Source organism: Solea senegalensis, linkage group LG1 (genome assembly GCF_019176455.1).
Source record: "Solea senegalensis isolate Sse05_10M linkage group LG1, IFAPA_SoseM_1, whole genome shotgun sequence".
Classification (NCBI taxonomy): domain Eukaryota; kingdom Metazoa; phylum Chordata; class Actinopteri; order Pleuronectiformes; family Soleidae; genus Solea; species Solea senegalensis.
In genome coordinates, this window is record NC_058021.1 from 13682556 (window position 1) to 13705185 (window position 22630).

The following is a 22630-nucleotide window of genomic DNA, read 5'->3' on the forward strand; positions in this document are numbered from 1 at the left end:
TGCACATGTAGGATGTATGTAATGTAGATTGTGTTATACTGTTGTCACTCTCGTAACATGAACCTGGGCCTGTACCTGTGTCACCGAGGGGCCTGTGGGAATGGAGCGCCCATGAACCACCTGTCTCTATCGCATGGGCCTGGGTGTGTGTGCTTTCTTTGTGTGAACATGCCGATGAGAGCGAGCGCCACGTGCACTCCTGTCTCTCAGGGATCTGAAGTCATCCGTGGAAGACATCCCGGAAACGCCATGAGGGACAAAGCTTGCATGGAATGGGCTTTAGCTGAATAATAAATGAGACTTGTTTAGTGGAAGTCGACGCGTTCATGGGTACATTTCTGTAGCTGATACTCAAACCCTCAAAGTGACGGGACATTTAGACAGTCTAGTATATTCCTCGGGTTTTAAATGGATTTTTTTTTTTAATTATTCTTCATAATAGTCATTAAGGAGAGCAGGTCCCTGTTTTCTTTAGATTTTCCCCAACTTGCTCCTCCACTGCACCTGTTTTGAGCAATACCGTCGGGGCACAGCTTGAAGTGAATAATGCATGAGTGAGAAGAAGAATCAGAAAACCTTTGTGGACCTTATGTCTGTCTTCCACTGCCTTTGTCTCAGTGTCTAGTATTTTGGCAGTATTTATCTCTTTCTACTTTTCCTTTTTCCCCCCCGTCCTCTCACTCTCTCTCTGATAGGATGATTGTCAAGTTGAATCCATTTGTCTCTGTCTTTTACAGTGAGGTTTCTCGACTGTGGCCGAGGTGGTCTGGTGAGGTTTGAATGCAGCAACCCCTCTGACTTCCGGATAGAGGCCGATGGAGTCCTGTTCGCCGCCAGGAGTCTCAAGCAGTCCGTGCTCCCCGGGTCCCTGCTGCTGATTAAGGCCATTGATTCCACCACCCAGGAGCAATGGGTGACACAAGTCCAGCTGATGCCCTCTGCCCCCTCCACCCACCAGGTGACGACACCACATCAACCACTTGTGCAGCATCACTCATGCGTCCCTGTTGATAGTCTGACGGATGTAAAAAAAAGAAAAGAAAAGTGGAGCGATCAATTGTGCCCTCATATCAGATAACCGATGGTTATTAGGCACACTGCACATTCACAGACGACTAGTTCCCCAAATTGTAGCAGGTGTTCTGAGAGACTGGATGAATGCCTGCTAATTAAAACTTAATGTGTCACTTTACAAGGAGTACAAACATATACTCAACATGGTCAGTGGGTAGCAACAGCAGATGCAAAATAGCTCGTCATAAATTTGTTTTTCGGCGAACATACTCCGTGTGTGAGGGGGTTGTTGCCTTATCATCCAGGAGGGGACGCACCTCTTTCAATACTTTGACGGCAAGCATCTGTCTGTGCTGTCAAGTGCCGCTAAAAGTGCTCCGCTGGACGCGTTGGCACATTCATCTGCAATTAGTTACAAAGACTGCGTGCTTGTATGTCAACGTTGCGGTTGGCCAAGGTTCAGAAGAAGTGCACAAAAAAAAAAAAAAAGGCGCCGCACATGTTCTAGCCATCTGCCCCGTAGTCAGTAAATGAAGAGAAGCCGTAAAGCCCCGTGTTATTGTAGAGGTTTAAACTTCAGTGCCACCAGATAATGTGAGACTTGGGTAATTAGATAATATATGCCGCTTTAAACTTATAGTACGCTGCGCACACAGACACTATTTTGTCATTCTTTTCTGACACATTCATTACAATCATTAGTGAGCCTTTATGTGCATATGATGATAATCATTCCTGTAAGATGTTTAATCATTAGCCGTCTGGTGTCTTACTGAATGCCCCCAGATGTAGTAATCGTATTTGTTTTACAAAGACTACTGCACTTTTTCATTTTAATCCCTGTGATACACTTTTAAAAAATGGCCAATTGTGGCCATTTGTTCAAGTCTACTGCAGCCGATAATCCCAGGAAAGGCAGGCATTGTATTTTATTGGACGCAGATTAGAAGTTAATACTGATAGCCATGCATTGTTAATGCCAACGCCGCGGATGCAGTGATGTGCCTTGCTTGAAATGAAACGTGTAGCTGGCAATGATCTCATGGCGTTTGGGAAACACGTTTGTTAGCGACCGCCAGTCATTAACCACAGGGACTGCAGCAGGTATGTGATTTTAATGATACCATTAGTCTCTGCTGGAGCTTGGTCACAAGGCAAACAGCTAGCCAAAGACTTTCTGCACATTTTAATGGATTTTAAACAACATGAGTTAGACATATGTAAATAAATTACTGACTGTCTGTTGAGGGATGTTGAATTTGCCCTAATTTCCATGTAATGAAATCAGCGATTGACTTTCCTGTAGCCCACACGTTTATGAGGTCATGAGTAGTTATATTTCCCCCCCTCCCCGTACAATTATTGTCATGAATCACTATGCATCTCTTAATCACATCAGTGATTAGATTTTTTTTTATTAGTGCCATGAATGCTGCGGCCTTGGGGGAAACATTTTAATCAATGACAACCAAACAATATCCTCATTAACATGACAGTGTCCTCGCCCTCTATTTCCACCTCTATTAGAACCCCGGCCTCACTGCAATCTGTAAGCTGAAAATGTTGTGGTTTTTTTTTTATCTGAAAAGAGTGACTTTTTCTAAAAGGGGCAAACACACACACACACACACACACACAAGCATAATCCTTTCCGCACACACACACACACACACACTCACAAACACTCAGGTCATCACTCAGCCTAACACTCTCCTGGACTCTGAAGTAGACTCCTAGTCAGAAGATGGAGGGGTATGCGGAGAGCGCGGATGGGTGCAGACCTCCTGTGCAACCAGAGATAGATGTGTGTTGGGCTGAACAAACCCACGATGCCATTCATCATTCCAGATGCAGGTTGCAAATAATTACTGCTCTCACTCGAGCCCATTTTAATAGGGTAATAGATATTTCTGAAGCATGCCCCCTCGCTATCTGTCTGCTCGCCTGTCTACATTTTCAGTGTGTGAAAGCAGCATAATCGGATTTCAAACATGATTAGTGGAAGCTTTCTGACAGCTCCCCAGATGTCAGACAAGAGGGAATTCAGGATGTGGGTCACAATATAAGGTGACAAAGTGGTAATTAATTTGTGTGTTTGCACGGGGCACTTTGAAATAGTTTGTTGGCCTTGAGTACGGCACAACCAATCAACATGCATATAATTACAGGAAACAGTGAAGGAGATACATCAAGTGACATGACAACTAAATATAAACCCCAGCTAGCGATCACTCATTGACATTGACAGATTCTACATATTGTTTTCCTGTTTTCTTTCCTGCCCTGTTTTGTTCAAGGTTATTTAAACTTTCTCTGGCACTCTTTCAGTCTTCCCAGTCTCTGGAGCAGCATAGGCAATTTGAGCCATCTGTGTGTTTAGTGTCTGGCTTGCAGGTACCATCCTCCTTTGTTTCAAATCTCATTCATTACAGCCGAGGGAGGATGGCAGATCCATTATGTAAGCCGGCCTGTCTGTGTGGGTGCATTATATCAGCACATAAGAAGAAGCCTGACATTTAAAGCAAAACAGTGCCTGCTGCAGTAGCCACACCAAAGGAATATCATCACATATTTCATTGTAGATATTTTAAGCTACAAAGAAAGTCGGAGCGGAGTAATGTGTCGGTTGATCATGCTCACATCCGGAGTGTGTATCAAAGACACGTGAAAAGGCGAATTAGGTTGTACAGGAGATGTCAGGAAGTTTCCTTTTATTATCATATCAGTTCCATCTTGTGCTACCGAAAAGGAAAAGACCTCCGATTGCAGTGAGGTGTCTCCAGTAAGTGCACTGGCATGTGCTGCTGTTGATTGTAGTGATTACATGATGAGGATTAAGGCCCGCCAGTCCCACAGGGCAAACATAATAACAAGACTCTGCAGCAACGCTCGCGTCTCTGTGGAGGATGCCCTCAACTGTGATTTTAAAGCAAAGCGCTAATGCCGACGGTGGCACTGCTGACGTGCCAAGTACCGGGGAGAGAAGAGAAACGGCATTTCTGTATGTCCTGTACATGTAGAAAATGGACAATAAACGTCTGTTTCTACCGGATGCTGAACACAAATGACATCACAGTCAAAACTATACTCACAATGCTAAGTTTTCACTCGCTTTGGCGGACCGACGACCTTGCCGTCCACACAGCCACGTCGCTAGCGTGGCTAAAAATACACGCACTCATATTTTATTGCATAGATGTGATCACCACCCCAGCTCTTGAATCAGACAATTTCCTTTCCCAACAGGTCCAGGAAGTCGCCGTCCCTCCAGTCATGTCCAAGGATTTGAGGGAAATAGTGTTCCCATCACGAAACGCGGACAGCCAGCTCAAGCGCATGAAGAGAGACTGGGTCATCCCCCCAATCAATGTCCCGGAGAACGCACGCAGCCCATTTCCGCAAGAGCTTGTCCGGGTAATGTAGCTCACGCATGCACACGCACACACTGCTCTCCAAACTTAAAAAACATGCTTCTTTCTTTTTTTTTTCTCCCCTTGATTTGACAACTTCATAGGTCCCTCTTGACCCACTCAAGAGGGTCACAGAAATCAGATGTATGCCTTCATATTTACAGCATTTGTTAAAGGGTGTTTTCAGTGTAACGTTTATCCCTGGTTGTAAGAGGCATTCGCTACCAACGTAACGTGTTATTTTGAAGCCGAGCATAATATGAGGTGCTCACTTGTGCGGAGATATTCTAGTCCTTTTGTCGGTTCAAGGACACGCATGGCCCAGTTCATATGCAACAATGCTCTCGTCGTTGCCGAGTGTGGGTGGCTGACAGAGGACACGTACTACCAGGAAATTTACAGCAAATTAAGTGCACGTCCTCACCGAGGGTTAAATCGTGTACATGCCATACGTATGTATTATATTAAATCTGGACATGTAAGGAGGGATCTTTCTGGGCTTTAGCAGACGATATCAGGATGAGGAAAATGTGTTGTTTGCTCTGCATAAATCTGTAGGCACAGAAGTTCTCAGCTTACATGGCAAACAGCGAAGGCAGAACTTCAATACTGCGCCGCCACACTATCCTATTATGCACTACTTACTTACTTACACAGCAGCCTATTTCTAAAACCAGTGCTGAAATGATTGGTCAATAAATCAACAGGAAGTTGAAATTTGAATGAATAATTTAGCAGTTCAGTCGCATTTATTCTTTATTTGTTTATCAATAGAAATGGAAAACGGTTGGGTTTTTGCGGCCAAGTACAGTTCAGTGGCCATTCCCAAACTTAAGAGTGACGGGACCCACTGTGAAATGAGACACGCCCACACCCTAAATCTGAACTCAGATCAACACACAAGACTAGGATAAATAATTCCCATATTTATATATATGTATATATATATATATATATATATATACATATATATATTATTGTTTTTGTCAGTATGGGGATAAAAAAAAATAATAATAATAATAATAATAATCACATCTTGCAACACATGTGGTTATTACAGCTGGGCCCCATGTGATAGTTTGAAAGGTTTCACCTCACAACAAAGTGCATAATTATACATGATCATTAGCAATGAGTGCAAATATCGTAATGTTAGGCCTGTATGCCGGATACGTACACGTAAAATGTCACACTATTGATTTTTATATCACCTGGCTTTGTTTTATTCCTTATAGATATTCCTTAAAGTCCACTGCACATACTTTACAGCAATTTAAAACTGAAAATGCTAAATGATTAGGTCTGTGTAGGGGTGAGCAATATATATTGCATTGGTAATATCGCAATTTTTAGGGTCAGAGCACACAAAGTGGCAAGTATTAATTCACCCCCGTAAAAGTTATAGTTATAGGTTATAGTTCACGGTCTTGAAAGAAGCATTCATTAACAAATCTTTCCCACAAATCACCTACAGATTCGATCGGACCATGACAAAAACCGCTCCCTCAGATACAGCGTGACAGGCCCAGGTGCTGACCAGCCCCCCACTGGCATCTTCATCATCGATCCGATCGCTGGGGAGCTATCAGTCAACAAGCCCCTGGATCGAGAGCACATCGCCAACTTCCATGTAAGTCTCTCTCACACACACACACACCATCATTTATGGAAACAACAACTGCTGTAATGCAATGGCTATGATTTGCAAATGATTTCTTTGAAGTGTCCTTCATCATGAGAAGTGTGTATGATGGGGCTTTACATTCCTGCCCGTTGGCATGTGATCGAGAGTCACCTCACACCCAATGAGGAACAGGGTCTGCTGCTTATCAAATTCTCAGACTTTATCCGTCTGAGAATTTAAAGGATTGTGTGTGTGTGTGTGTGTGTTCACTTGTATTTGTTATGTCCCAAGGACCAGGAGTCCTCAGCCCTAAAGAGGCAGAGTCTAATTTCTGAGGAAGGGCTAAGATTTGAATTGTGGTTAAGTTAAGTTAACCGGTTATGCTTGAGGCTATGGGACAATGGTTAGTTAAGACTGTCCAAATGAATGGAAATCAATGCAAGGCAGATAATGTGGCAGATTACAAGAACAGTAGCTGCCGCTGTTTCCTTTATTCCTGGGTTTTCGTCATTGCATTGCTATGGTTTGTATAAGTATGAAGCTTCATTTTCATAACTCTGTATTCGTGTATACTTTAATACAAACCGGTGGACATCCATCAGGGTTGCAGCGCAGATAAAAATACGATGTAATTTGAATTCATCTTATTCACTCTACTTACATGGTGTGTGAAGACAAAGAAGGTCCACAGATTAAAGCAGATATGAACTGTAAATTATGGAGGAGCACAGAAGCAGCTCAGTATTTGCGTGACTCGCATATGTTGCCGATATCTGAGTCAATTGTCCATTTATTTCCTGTAATTCCTTTGTATTTTGAAAGGATGCACAACTGTAGTAATTCATGGTTGATGTACACATGCACTAGATTATCGTTATACATGCACAGACACATTGTGTACTGTATTACTGCATATATATATATATATATATATATATATATATATATATATACATGTATATATTCACTCTACAGCATGAATCCTGTGTTAGACACCAAACTTATGTGTTTACAGGAAGTGCATCAAGAATTGGTGTGAAACAATTACAGAATCCGCGTTGATCCCGTGTTTGGCAGCAGTAGTGAATACAATCAGCGTAACAGTTTCAAGAGACAACCAGAAAATGCTGCTAAAATGTTAGTGTTGTTGTCAATTCTGGCAGGTGTCATTGCTAAATGTAATCACTGTCTGTCTTTTGTCCATCCATTGCAAGAGATGAGTCTCTTATAATTCCTGTATGCTTTGTTTTTGTCCATACCAATGATTGAGAACGAGTCAATTATTTCCCAAGTGAAGTGGACGATGTTCAGTCAACACTTTCTACCATGACACTGTGTGCACAGTTTATTGTTCTCACTTGAACAGTCTACAGTTCAGATGTGTTTGTGTTTTCCTCCAGCTGAGAGCTCACGCTGTGGACCTGAATGGCAACCAGGTAGAGAACCCTATTGACATTGTGATCAATGTCATCGACATGAACGACAACAGACCCGAGTTCACCCATCAGATCTGGAATGGCACCGTTCCAGAGGGCTCCAAGCCAGGTAATGTACCACGGTGAACGAGCAAACGATTGGCTGAAGTCTGAGCCTCCACCACATTTAGGAAGCAATGTTGACAAAATGGCATTCCTGGGGTGGCCATTTTGTCAACATTGCTTCCTCTCCATTAAACGCATCACTGGTATTTTAACAGGAGCTGAAAGAATGTTGGATACTTAAACAAATCTGTTATATCTCTTGCATCCTCTTATCATCAGACAAAGAGGAATAACACGTCCTCCTTTGCCCACAGGAACATTTGTTATGACAGTAACAAGTGTGGACAAAGATGACCCCAAAACGGCCAACGGGATGCTGCGATACAAGATCCTCTCTCAGAATCCAGAGAGTCCAACCTCCAATATGTTCACCATCAACAACAAAACAGGAGGCATCATCACGGTGGCAGCAGGCCTGGATAGAGAGGTGACTGACCATTTCTGTCCGTTTCTTCTCTCTTTACCGTCTGTGTATGACAAAGCTTTCTTTGGATTCCACATACGTTGATGCTTTTAACCATTAGGCTCCCTATTTAGGGTCATGTATGAATAACTATGTATGAATACAATTGTTCCAATGGCATCTAAGAGAAACCTTCATTAGCGAGGACTTCCATCCTGTTGTCGATGCATATCAGCATACCCACTTTTTCCATGTTTACACTGTGCATTTTTTATATAGCAACACAAACACAGCTTTAGTATCTTTGCTAATATTCAGACTGTCTGAAAACTAATGAGCCAAAGTGAAAGTGAATTTTGCAAATTACCAATTAAATGAGAAGCAGAAATGGACTTGGCTCTTTCACACTTATTTACTCTTACAAGGAGGCAACGTGCCTCACCGAGCAGCTAAATGTTTCCTTTCCCTCATTCTTGCCATTTTTCTCTAACGTCAAAGCTTTACTTGCATTTTCTTTCTCGATGCACCATGCTGTAAAAGCCACCACTCTTTCATTTAATTGGATCATATGGCTATGTGAGAAAATAAATAAAATAATGTAGAAAGCTGGAGCCAGTTGGTGCAATTCTAGTGAGGCCAATCTGGCTAGGTGGCTGTTCAATCACTTCCACCCTGGGGCTGCCGTTTTATGTCTGCCAGTTGCCACCGCCATGAAAGTAATTTGCCCGGCTCTCATTACCTAGCAACTGGTCCATCACCTGAGTGGCTTTTAATGTGAGAAGAGCCATTTGTTTGCTTCAAGATGGTGTTCATAGCAGTAGTGTAAGATTCACAAATCTCCTCACAAACACACACCCCTATAGGGAATAACTCGGATTAATATAAACCACCGTCGTTTGTCATATTTATAATACCCTGTCCAGTTTGGATTTGGTTCATTTTAGTTGAAAACATTTATACCCTTGCATAGAGTTACCAGCTTAATGGGCCTAGTAAAGGGCACTGTAAATGTTTGTTTACTGTGGCCCAAAAATAAATCTTAATGCAGCTTACTGCTGAGACTCAGTATGTTTCCATGCACAGTTAAGTTAAGCTACAGTTGTACCCTGTACTGTTCAATTGGACGACTGCCCTTGTCCCAGTGAACAAGAACTAGTGGGGAACTGATTCATTGAAGGAAGTGTAGCCACCTCCGCTCCGTTAGGGGGTGAAATGCCCCCTTTCAGGTTGTTAGTATTAAGGCAGTTTCCGGCTTACCATGTGGCTCGTTGTTAGCATGGTGAATGCCATTTTCCACCATCCAATAACTTGATATACAATTCTTTAAGCTGACGGCACATAAAATGTGTCTCTTCGTCTGTCGAATATAACTATACCACTGAATAGCTGCAGGTTTTTGTCACTTTTGTTTTACTGCACTAGCTTCTTTGAGTTCTGGTCCAACTGAAGGTTTACTTGCTTGAGTCTGAATTCAATTTAGTGCAGTTGGACTAGTGTGTATTTTACATTCTCAAAGTCTGGTTTTAGTTGGACTAACAACATATTTTTTCCTAATGTCATGTACATGTACTGGGTCATATGTGTTTATTTTTTACCCTGTTATTTGTGGTGGTTTTAGAACAGTGTGAATTCCCCGTTAAATAAAGTGGTTACATTATTGCTATACAAGGAACTGTGTTTCACCTGTGCCGCTTTTCTTCCCTCCCATACAGAAAGTGCCCCAGTACACACTGATTATCCAGGCCAGTGACATGGAGGGCAACCCCATGTATGGCCTCACCAACACAGCCACCGCGATCATCAGAGTCACCGATGTCAATGACAACCCACCAGAGTTCACTGCTGAGACGGTAAGGAGACGACAACTCCGTTTCACCCTAATGTGGACACACGCACTCAGCCATCAACACTGTTCACTTAACCTACTTCTGCTTGCCCAGCATTTCCAAAGCCACACAGATAAACAAGTAGTCAGCCATGTGAGAAGTGTATTTTCCTCCAAATGTTGACATATGCAGCAGCGCAGATGTCTGCCCGGGTGAAAGAGGCACTTACTGTGTTTGTGAATCACTGAAATTTGTAATGCTACTGTTATGCTATCAGGGGAGGAGGGGGAGGAGGGGGGGGATAGATGACGACATGATAAGTTACCTTAGATGTCTATTTACTCAAGATTGGTCCCGCTGTGCCGTGTAAGGGAAGGTCTGGTGTGTTTTCTGCTGCCACAGCAGTATCACTAACAGCTCACTGTTCTGTTCGTTCATGGTTTATTCATGCAGTTTTTTGGTGAGGTGCCTGAAAACCGTGTGAATGTCATTGTGGCCAATCTGACGGTGACTGACAAGGACCAGCCCAACACGCCGGCCTGGAATGCGGTCTACAAAATCACCGGGGGCGACCCCACTGGCAGGTTCTCCGTGCCCACTGATCCAACCACTAACGAGGGCTTGGTGACGGTCGTCAAGGTGAGGCCTCTTCTTCAAAACTGCATCGCTTTAATCCTCGGGAGATGCACAAATGTATGTTTGCTATACCGAGAGAGGTTTGTGGATGGTTGGCTCGGCATTATTTTCCTGTCAGTTATGATATTCTCCGGTGAGAGTGCATTTATAACGTCTCAGGAGGCTATTCAAAGTGCATTGAGGTGTTGTGCCCCCGGTCGATGAAGAGAACAAATTAATAATCAAACTGTCCATGTAAGTTGTTTCGAAGAGTCAAAGCAGTTTATGTAAAGCTACTCGAAAGAGGTTAGAACTGAAAATATTGTGTCGATTGGGATTTTTTTTTTTGCATTTTACAGACACTGCTTACTGTGAGAGCGAGGCTGCTTGCAAATTCACATCTTGAATTATGTGTAAATTCTAAATCAAAATACATCATTTACACTGTGAGCAAAAATTCAAATTCAGGCCACATCCGAGATTAAATTGGGTAGTTGCACATCTCTTACAGCAGCACTCTCGCTGGTATGCATCCTTCACTGACCACAAAAGGACACAATCTCTTTGTGTGTCAACACTGAGCTCTCACAATAATATTTTTAGGCAGGAGGAAAAAACGGCTCCATTATTTGTAAAAAAAAAAAAAGAAAAGTGTAATGTGATGAAATGTATCCTGCATTTTGATGGGTGATTCACTCCATGCGTGCCCTCCTCTGGTGTCTTCCAGCCTATTGACTATGAAATCAGTAGGACGTATGTGCTGACAGTGGAGGCGAGGAACGAGGTCCCCCTGGCCAGAGGCATCCACTCTCCTCGTCAGTCCACTGCCACTGTCTCCATCAGAGTGATCGATGTCAACGAGAGCCCCTACTTCGAGCCCAACCCTAAACTCATTAAACTGGAGGAGGGAATGCTGCCCGAGTCAACCCTGACCACCTTTACTGCACAGGACCCTGATCGCTTCATGCAGCAAAATATGAGGTAAATTGTACGCTTAAAATGTAACAAAACAAAAAAAGAACTGAATTTTCATGTCTGCTCATGCTTAAATCACATGTTTTCACACATTTTGCTGATTGTCTGAAGCATCTCATCCTCTTTAAAAAAGAAAAAAAATCCTTGTCGGCATGTGCTGCAGAACTGTTTGGCTGTGAAGGTTTTTCTGTCTGAAAACGGCCCATGAAAAATAAGCGAGCTTTGTAATTCCACGGTTTGTCCTACAAATTACTTTGAGCTAATGATGACTACAAGCCAGTTTTGTGTCCAGTGGGAGGCTGCTCTCAAATCCTGGAATAATTATGTAAAATTTATGACATCTAAAATATTTATTCAGCACAAACACAAAGGGGAAAAAAAAGCATTTTTAGAAGAGAGAAGACTCACATTGATAAATATATCAAGGAGATGACCTCCTGAAGGAAATTTAATTGGGTCTTTTTTTAACCTCTCTCGCCACTTTTTACTTATTGATAGCATCCAACGGGAAATTCGTGCATCAAAATTGTGAATTACTGTGTAAACCTCTTTATCGGTTCCCTCAGATACTCCAGACTCGCGGATCCAGCCAACTGGTTGAGGATTGACCCCAACACCGGTCGTATCACAACAATTGCCATTTTGGACCGAGAGTCGCCCTTTGTGAAGAACAGTTTGTACAATGCAACGTTCCTGGCTACTGACAGCGGTACGTAACCATTGGAGAAGTGGTTCTTCAGTCGCCCAAAGTACCTTTTTTCAGCTGCTGTGATGCTGCAGTTTCATGGTCCATGTGCTTTAGCTAGGCTCATACATAGCCACTCTGTTCCAGGCCATTATTGTTAGAGCATTCAGGGGGAGATAATGCTGCTTTTTCTAAAGGAAGCCTAGCAGATGTCTAATGTAGCTTACCTCCCAAAGGTCATTGACTTTCTCTGCAATGTTTTTCACCTGAAGCCAGTGCACAAACACACCAAATCACTACATCAGTTGCAGTCACAAAGACAACCTCCATGCTTGAAGGTCAACCTTTTACCAGCAACTTGGCCTGTCTGGAACATTGACCACCTTAGTTGAAGGTTAATGTGCTGGCAATCTCAGAACCATCATCTAGCATGTGGATGTATTCACCTCTTACCCGCACTGGTGGGATTTACCTCTGTTCAGGTTTACCCGGTTCTCCGGAGCATAGCTTAGGCCAATAGGCTTAAAAACTCTACCACTAAAGAGGTTTCTCAGCATTAATGGGTCAGGATTGGATGACTAGCTCCTTTGAGCGTGGCCTGAATGGTAAAAAAAAAAAGAAAAAAAAGCCTCTTAGCTGAGTGAATACATAGAGAAGCCTGAGAGGAGCGACAGTGGGCTCTGTTTGTCTGCTTTAGTATTCCCATCTCGCGTCCTTCATCAGGAAGACGTTTAGGCACGCATGCAGACAACTCACACACAAACTGATACACACTGCCCAAAATCCGCTATCTCCGCCTTTTTTTTGTCTACCTCCTCAGTCGAGATTAGATTCTCAGATCAGTATGCAGTTTAGATGCGTCTTTGCCCGCTAGAGTAAATAGCTGTTTAGAGTGTCTCTTCATACCATGAGAAAGGATAAACTTCATACTTTTTTCGAGCTCATAATGAGTGCAAAATGAGGGCCAGAATGGAAAATGGAAAAGTAAAAAAAACACATGTGTATGTGTCATCTAAGTGTGTGTGTGTGTGTGTGTTGATCCATTCAGGTGTACCACCAGCAAGTGGCACAGGTACTCTCCAAATCTTCCTGCTGGATATCAACGACAACGCTCCCAGGGTGTCTCCTCGGGAGGCAGAGATATGTCAAAAGCCAGAGCCAAACGCCATCAACATCACTGCACTGGATGGAGACCTGAACCCGAACGCGGGCCCGTTTGCCTTCGAGTTAGCCCACAGGCCCTCTGATGTTCGGAGAAACTGGACAATCACAAGAATCAGTGGTAAGACACGGAATACACACAACAAAGCGATGCCTAACCTTAAACCACATTTGAAATTGTAGTCTTGCGCTTAATCGAGGGTTCTACCTCATAAGGACCAGGTTTGGGTCTCCATGAGGACTACTGGTCCTGACAAGGTCAGCGTTTATGCCAGAAAGAGGGAACAAATCCAACGACACACATTCATTATTTATATATCAGTAACTAATTAGATTCCCTTCTCTGTGAAATGTCTGAGATGCCCTGCCAAGGACATTGCAACATCTGTTTTGATGCCCCCCCCATTTTATTAATTATTGGATAAATTAAAAGGCAAGGCGATGACCATTTTGGCCTTTTTAATCAGTGGCATTTCATATTTAGAAAACTGTACTCTGAAGCAATATATGTAAGGTTCATCAGTCTGGTAATTAAAGATTGCACTATTGTTTTTAAAAAAAGGGTTGAGAAGAGCTGAGATCTACAGTACAGTAATGGAGTAACCTTTGCAAGCACCTTATGTTAATTTGGAGCACACGTTCATCAGTGGAGGACATTATTTGTTGCGCAGTGTGTTGGCTATTTGATACCGTGAGTTGAAATGCAGAGAATATACATGTATCTTAATAGGATTATGGTATTTGGATCATTGCAGCTGGGAATTTAGCCTAAGAAGCATTATCAAAAATGTATTCAGTAGATAGTAGATTTGTAAGCCCGACATCTAAATCCTGGCCATGTTTTGGATTAGATATGATGATGATGATGATGATGATGATGATGCAACTTCCAGGTAGAATTTTTTTGCTGCATATTTGTAACGTGTAATTATATTGTGAACATGGTTGAAGCAAATATCTTTTCAGAGTTTGGTTTAATCCCCTCTCCCAAACTTATCCGAATACCGCAATGTTATTTTATATCATGATAATAATAATAATTGAATTAGATTACATTACAACTTAAGCTAATCTCTGTAGTCACTCCCCCATGATGTGCTCCTCACTCTTGTGTTCTTGTCTCCGTCTCACAGGTGACTATGCTCAGGTGAGCCTGAGGTCTGGGCACATTGAAAGTGGAATCTATGAGATCCCCATCATAATAACAGACTCGGGCAACCTGCCCATGTCCAACACCTCGTACTTGCGGATCAAAGTGTGCCAGTGCGACATCAACGGAGACTGCACGGACCAGCAGCACATCATGGCCGCCGGGCTGGGCACGGGCGCCATCATATCCATCCTCCTCTGTATCATCATCCTCCTCAGTGAGTGTCTCATTGTTTCCCTAAAACAGCACAACACACATGCTCAATGGATTATAAAGACAGCTTAACATTATGTGACATACCACTAGATTACGGTAGGATTACTTATAAAAAAAAAAAAATAAAAAAAATAAAAGATAGCCCAGATCAGGCCCCCAGCCAAGCTCCAAAAACATCTGATTTGATTGCATTTGTATGAAAATATGCAAGTTATTATGGGGTTTGTTGTTTTTTTCTAATACGAGATCTTTCCGTCTATCCATCCGTCTGCCAGTTCTCGTGCTGATGTTTGTGGTGTGGATGAAGCGGCGCGATAAAGAGCGTCAGGCGAAGCAGCTACTCATTGATCCCGAGGACGATGTGAGAGACAACATTCTGAAGTACGACGAAGAGGGAGGAGGAGAGGAGGATCAGGTAAGAGTCATGTAGTAAACACAGAGCATCGCAGTAGTTCTGGTTGGTTTCTAAATAAAAAGACTTTCCGTCTGTGCTGCCTTGCCTTTGACCTGTTTCACTCACATTTAGAGCGATGCCTCATATTGAATCAGAATCTGATGACAGCTGTGTGGGAGTTTGCGTTTTTTTTTTTCCCCTCGCCAGGCCACTGTCAATCATATAAGATCAAACTTACTTTCTTAGTGAAGCAGATATGCTGAGTTTTTGAGAAATAAAGTTAGAGTGAATCACACTTTTCGGCCTGAAATTAAACTTTTTTGGCACGACTCATTTAGATTTGATTATTAGCAGCAGTGAAACCAGATTGCTGTAGGAAAGGATCTTAAAGGATCCTTGTATTTTACCTACAAACGTTGCGTTTCTTTAACAAAAGACCACACACACTTGAAGAAACGTCATCCAGGTTCCAATTGTGCAGCACAGTAGCAGTTTGTGTATAGTTGAAGAAGCATGAGGACAAAAGTTGTCTTTTCCCTGCAAGCATATATGCACTGTCCTTTTAGTGCTCTTCCTCATTACGCCTCTCTGAAAAACACCTTGCACTTACAATGCAGAATTGGATTGTTTTCAACTGGAAATAGATGGCTCTCGGATCTTGAATTAATAAGGAAAATGCACTTGGATGAAATTGGAAACTTTTCCTTGGCTGAAAATGGTTTCCAACGCTTACCAACATGAATGCGTGTGCTCACACACACACAAACGTGCAGACAGATGCGATACGCGTCAATAAAGTCACACCTCGATATCCCCTTGCACTGATCAGGCACATACAGACACAAATTCAATTGTCCTAATGACCTCTTGTTAGCATAACGGAATCATTTCATCACAAAGGCAGTAATACACCAAATGGGCCATTTTCGTGCTGCTGGCTGAAGTGCAGCGGTGGCTTAGGTACAGCAGAAATGAGCAGGAGACCGTGGTCTGACCCAGCACAATGCCAAATTAGCCTCGGAGACTTGTAATTGGTAAGCTGATGTCATTTGGAGACAGGCATCTGCTGTGGCACAATAATGAAGCTCTGTCCAAGGTAACAATATGACTGCGAAGCCATTACACATCTGCCAGTGATTAGGCAAGAGGGAGAGAGCACCCACTTGTGTATGCACAGCGCCACTTTTTCCACACAGATCGCACAAACTTGTGTGCCGCGATGTGTTGAAAACGAAAATGTCGCTTGATATAACGTTCCTCCAAAGCAAATGAATGGATTTGGCAATTTATTGACGGGAAAACAAGCTTCCGTTTTGACTGGTGCAGAGGAGGGCAGGATGCCAGGAGAAAATTGTCTTGTCTGCAGAACTGAGGGAGTCAGCGTCGGGTTAAAAATGGACCTGACTTTCCCAGTGATTCCCCCCTTTATAATGCCCACCTCTGTCCTCCCTATCTCCCGCCGGGGGAGGAAATTGAAGTGTCAGACCATTTGGTGATCTCAAAGTATAGGATTTTAGTTGCTGCTGCTGCTGCCATTGCCCTGGTTTGTGTTGGTCTGCGAGGCACTTTTATCAAAGGCTGACAGCTGATCAGACTGCTCTCAGTGGACGTGGCAAAATTAAAACAAAAGGAAAGGCAAATTGAGCTGTTGTTCCCAGGTTAGCAGGGTGACAATATAACAGAAATGAGTCACTGGTTTTAATTGTCCAGAGAATAATTTTAAGCGGCGTGGATTTGGATGCAAAAAGAATCCAGATTGGAGATTTAAAAAGAGAACTTTTTGCTTACTTCTGCTGAGAGTTATTTCATACTTATGCGTCACATTTGGTGGCCATTAAACTTGCAAACCGGCCGGAGGAAAACAGCCACCTTTGTCCAAAAGGTAACACACTCTGCCTCCCAGTCTTACTAACGCACTAAGCTAAACGCCATGCGTTTATTGCCTGGGCAGACATTAGAGTGGCATAATTCCTCTGATCTAATTCCCAGCAATAAAGTGAGTAAGCATGCAGTAATTACCTTGACGCACAGCGGATGCTGCAAAGGAAACCGATCTGTACTTGCGGCCACAAACAATCTATTGTTCTTTGAACTGTACAAACTATTCGGACGACGGTGTGACCGGTCCTTTTCACCAACGCGTGTGAATGCGTCGCCGCTTTTCCAGACCCCAGCAATTCAATTTGTTTGCATAATGCATGAGGATGAACAAACCTTTAAAACAAAAATAAACCTTTCCTTTCAAGATAGAGTTGCCCACTCTTTATTTGTCTCACAGCAAATAGAGTGTAAAAGGCTTAGATGAGGGTCATCATCACGAGTGCCCAGAGGCAGCCATTTCACCAGGCCAGTGTCCAATTCCCTGAAGGAGGCCGCGATGTCATTAGACCTTCCTGCTTAGTCCAGCCGTTATGCGGCGGGCGCCGTTGCAATTCCTGTCACCGACTCCTGACCCCGCTCGTGTGTGACCTCAGAGAGGGTCAAACAGGAGTCCGACTGAAATTGGACCAAAAAAAAAAGAAAAAAAGATGGATGGATGGCTTTATTGCATGATGCGCGGTGACGGCTGTTCCTGTGCCGCTCGCCTCTGGGCGATCGTCGTTCCCGGTGAAATCAAATTACACATGAATAATCAATGTGTTCGCTTTATATTTTATGATACTTATTAGTGTGGAGTTGAGTCGGCGTGTGCGTCAAGTGCCCGCTTGCGTCGTCATGTTTCCATATCTTAGTTTGTGCATCGTCGTAGGATTTTGTGTTCAGTCGCCCATTTTGTATTCATATACGTTTATTTTTTTTTTCTTACCTGCGTGTGTGTGTGTACATGTGCAACTGAGCAAAGACAATTTTGAAGGAGGATATTAGAGATGGATGGATTACTGAAAATCTTCTAAAGAGGGACAATCCATCATGCACGCTTATTAGGCACACACCCTGATTCTCAAATGGCACTTTCTCTATCATATCTGCTGTCACCGTGATACCATCCAGACATTTGGCTCAGCACAGCTCTCTCTCTCTCTCCCAACTCCTTTTTTTTTTTCCCTCTTCACTCTTTTTCTCCTCCCCCTCCCCGTCCTCATGACTTAACACAAACCGCGAGCCATTCAGGTTGCCTTGGTAATGTTAATAGGATTAGCAATGGCTTATGCATATCCACCATCCCGTGTCTGGGCATTGATTAGAGCAAAGCAGTCGCCTGCACATCCTTCCTGCAGCATGATGCCCAAGCACAAACACTTTGCCGTGTATGATGTGGTCCTCATCTTGGCCCCCTTCAGCTCTGGCTCTTTTAATGTGTCAAACTGTCCCCAGGCTTGTGCTTCACAGACAAGAAGATTAAAGTTTCCCCTCGTGTTCCCTCAGCATCATCGCTTCATTTTAAACTTCCTCTGTACTGCACAAGATGTGTTTGCCTATTTTAAATAATCACACTCAGTCTGGGGTGCACTGCTCAGCTAACACGCAGCTTTTTTGCATTTCCCGGATTATGACCTCAGTCAGCTCCAGCAGCCGGACACAATAGAGCCCGATGCCATCAAGCCGGTGGGAATCCGCCGTCTAGATGAGAGGCCGCTCCATCCCGAGCCACAGTATCCCATAAGGTCGGCAGCACCCCATCCTGGAGACATCGGAGACTTCATCAACGAGGTAAAAACACTTCTGTGCCGGCAAAAAATCCCACGAGCTCGGCTGAAATCGCTGAAACGAGAGGATCGGCGCTGTCGCGGCGCTCGCGTTTCATTTTCAAGTCGACCGGCTTTCTCATAATACATTTGCATCTAAACAAACAATTTGTCTCCGTGTCAAAGAGGAGAGCATCGTCTTGAAGTGAGCGAAAAAGACCATTAAGTGAATAACATTATGAAAATTGTCACCGAGAATCGTTTCGCCAGTGAAGAAGATGAAAGTTCTCCGAGCACCACATCCATCCACCCAGACATTCGCGAAAGCTCGGAAAAAGTACATGACGTTAACTCACTTAGATACAATTGTTTTTCTCTCCACTTTCTGCCCAAGTAGAGTTATAGATGTGTCGGCATAGAAATGGGAGATGAGAAGCAATGCGCTGGCTGTCTATGGCATGGCAGTGTTGAGAGTGCCCTCATTTGCCTGAGGCCATCATTGACTCCAGCATGAAGGGAGAATGTAAAATGAAAAGAGCAGTCATGTATTTTTCAAAAGCTCCAACAGACAAGAGTTTCGCAGCATTACAAATGGAGTTCTCTCCTAGCTTTTGGACGGCGCCCATGTTTTTAGATTAGAACTCGCTCTTTCATTTCTGCTCCCCCAAATTCTCTCTCTCCCCCTCTCTCGGATCCCTTCATCCAGGCGCCGCTCATTTTCTGTCTCACCGTGTGTCAGGAATACTCCCTAACACGCTTGTCTTAATAGCAGATATGAAATGAAATCTCATGTTTTACACCGTCCAATAAAGTTGCCATTTGACCGAGGCGCTTTGAATATTCTCGCAAGACCTTTGGGACTTTTCCAAGTCTGAGCATCGTGACCCAGAAAACGCTCGCCGCGGCCAGGCAATACTGATCGTTTTCAGTCCCAGATTTGACCGTCGATGAGGCTCGGTCGCGGAAGCTCCACTGCGCACATGGAGCTGGAATCTGACCCAACTGATAAGGGTGCTGCCAGAGGAGGAGGGAGACAGTGAGAGGCGGGGTCTGATCTCCATCCTGAAATGTGCAATATGCCTCCTGGCGCTTGTGGCTCTTAATTAAATTAGGGACCAAAAAAAAAAAAAAATGGAGGCATAGGGAATAGTGCAAGGACTCACTGTTGGAAAAAGAGACAACTGCTCTTCTGTTTCCACAGAGGGTGGGGGGCGGGTTATCATTAAATACATAAATGTCAAATTTACAAGACACAGACGATGTGCATTTACGCGTGCTTCTGTCAACTGCTGGAAAGTGAATATCGGGAGTTAGTTCACCACGATCAGCAGTAGGTGGCATTAAAGTCTGTGTGCCCACAGAGGGGCAACAAGGCGCAGCTCAATGACAGAAATAAAGAACGCCAATAGCGGTTGATGAATGGTGGTTTTGTTGCCGCCTCAGTTCATTACTGCTTGTTGTTGTCGTGTCGTCGTCAGTCTGCACACAAACCTCCTCTCGCCTGCTGTATCCGTGGTTCCAGTACAGAGAAATGTGTTAGTGGAAGGCAAATCCCACTTGTTTTTGTTTTGTTAAACATCCTTTAACGGATTCCATTACGTACGTATAGAGATGGCAGCATCTCCACCTCCCTCACGCCTAAAAACTAACGCCGCATTTCAAGACGTGAAATTGTCTGTGTTTCCATTCAGGTGTTTTTATGTACAAGTAACGACAGTGTACAGTGCCTTGCTTTCAGTCTGAACAGAAATAGTTGTGGTTGTTTGAATCACTGTGGATAAAGAAGCCATGAAGTTCAGTGGTTTTGCAAACCGATAACCAGCAGAGCGATTACGGTCGCGACAATAAAGAACAATCCATCTGTCATATCTCCCACCAAATTATCAGCAACACGGCCATGAGCACAGACTTAAGGAAAGCCAACAAGTGGAAAAGAATCGCTAAGTGCCCAGGTACTTTAATTCAATCAATCTTTTTTTATTTGCGAGCATTTGTTCACTATAATGGCAGCACGGAGGAAACAATAAATCTTTGACAAGTTCCCAATGCGATGAAGTCTCATTTCTCTCGTGTTACTCTGCTCTACTTCTTTTAATTTATTTATGGTTTGTTGGGTGTCGGCAGTGAGGGGAGAAACAAAAGCGTGGATCCAAAGTGGTTCATGGTCAAAACACAGCTCAACTCCCAGATTAGCAATCCGTCAAGTGTCCCGTGGGGATCGATAGCCGTCCATAAGTACGTCTCATGACGCCGTGGGGATTTTCTGGGAATGTCGAGCACAAAACCAACACGAGCGAGTCTTTTTCGTCAGGAGTAAGATAAATCTGGAGTATTAAATATATCTCTGTAGATTGGAGATGAAAAAGTATCCGTACATGAGTTGAACGGGTCTGCAAAGCCCTTGAAGAGGGTCAGTCGGGAGGGGGAGGGGAGATGATTTCAATCACTCTGGGTTGCTGTTCACGCTAAGGCTTAGCTTGTGCTCAAGATGTGGATAATCCTCCATCTCAGAAACATCGTGGAAATCCCAAAAAACAAAACACAGGGGGAAACTCGGAGGCAGGAGCACAGAAGTTTTGATTTCCTGAACATGTCGAGCCAGAAGCACCGACTGGTTTCAGGATAGATTAGCTCGTTTGTGTGCCGCAGCAGGGGGTAAGGAGCCGCGATCATGTGGCTTATTCCTTGTAGCAGACGGCGTCTGCGTGCAGACATGACTTAATCTTTTTCTTCTAACGGCGGTTTTCTTTCTCTCCGTGCAGGGACTCAAGGCAGCAGACAACGACCCCACCGCTCCCCCCTACGACTCCCTGCTAGTGTTCGACTACGAGGGCAGCGGCTCCACAGCTGGCTCACTAAGTTCCCTCAACTCCTCCAGCAGCGGGGGCGACCAGGACTACGATTACCTCAACGACTGGGGCCCTCGCTTTAGAAAACTGGCGGACATGTACGGCGGGAGCGATGACTAGGACACGCAGCCACTACTTGAAGGATGAAAAGACGGAGGAAAAAAAAAAAGAAGAAGAAGAAGAAAAAATGAAGAAGAAAAAAGGAACGATTTCCTGACGATGGACATCTATCTGCAGCTTCTGATATTCCCCACGAGAAAGTGATGGAACTGTGACGGAGAAAAAACAAAACAAAACAAAAAAATAAACATTGATCCAGAAAGTTTTTCAAAATCTACCAACCTAGGCTTATTGTTGTAGTCTACGCATACATATGCTTGTTGAAAGCTTAGGCAAATACCGTGGTCCCGTTACGGAGGATGTGGGAGGGAACACTGGTGGACTGTCACCACTCGGATTGTTGGTATTGAATGCGCTCAGTTACACTTGAATTTCACAGTACAGAAGCACTGGGATATAATGTGCCTTTTTGTACATTTTTTGTTTTCGTTTTGATCTAAATGATTAGTTTTATGTTCAAGGCTTTAATGGTACTGACTTTTGGAGTGATTTCAAACAGTATGTTACACTCTGGTATGCTTCTACACATGCTTTTGTTCTTTTCCTTTTGGTCACACAACGCTCCTGCTTGTTGAAGATTATTTAAATAAGGTACGAAGAAGAGAATGAAGGATCATCCGTTTGCTTTGATGGAAAGAAAAACAATTAAGAGCAGCACTGTACAGAACGCTAGACTTTTTTTTCACTAAAAATTAAAATTATGCAGCTGGTTGCAAATAAAGGGAGTTATGAATAATACTTTTGTAGCAAGTTTTCTTTTTTTCCTCTTTTGAAGTGATGTAGTATTTTACAAAAACAACAAAAAAAACAGTTTTGGTCTAATCTATGTACACTTCATTTGCCTTAGTCATCATCTGATATTTTTAAGTTTTACTTCACTGTAAAAAGATGTGTGTACATAATTTTTTTTCTTTTATCTTCTTTTTTCTCTCTTTCTTTTGATGTAGTATATGAAGAAGTGCAAAAAGTTCCAAAACTTGTAAATGTATAATTTGGACTACAAATTCAAGTTTTTTGCATG

The 22630-nt window shown here is 43.3% G+C and overlaps 1 protein-coding gene across 1 annotated transcript in view; it reads left to right on the forward strand.

Moving 5' to 3' along the window:
• Window positions 1-22347, forward strand: part of cdh2 (cadherin 2, type 1, N-cadherin (neuronal)) — a 59098-nt gene extending 36751 nt beyond the window's left edge. Inside the window, exons 3-16 of the mRNA XM_044038628.1 lie at window positions 738-958; window positions 4261-4428; window positions 5899-6054; window positions 7449-7593; window positions 7844-8016; window positions 9705-9842; window positions 10272-10457; window positions 11161-11414; window positions 11975-12117; window positions 13142-13375; window positions 14388-14621; window positions 14896-15034; window positions 18500-18665; window positions 21403-22347. Of these exons, the coding sequence (XP_043894563.1) occupies window positions 738-958; window positions 4261-4428; window positions 5899-6054; window positions 7449-7593; window positions 7844-8016; window positions 9705-9842; window positions 10272-10457; window positions 11161-11414; window positions 11975-12117; window positions 13142-13375; window positions 14388-14621; window positions 14896-15034; window positions 18500-18665; window positions 21403-21609 (2564 nt within the window). The 3' untranslated portion in view covers window positions 21610-22347. The remainder of the gene's footprint in view (window positions 1-737; window positions 959-4260; window positions 4429-5898; window positions 6055-7448; window positions 7594-7843; window positions 8017-9704; window positions 9843-10271; window positions 10458-11160; window positions 11415-11974; window positions 12118-13141; window positions 13376-14387; window positions 14622-14895; window positions 15035-18499; window positions 18666-21402) is intronic.
• Window positions 22348-22630: the final 283 nt, after the last annotated feature.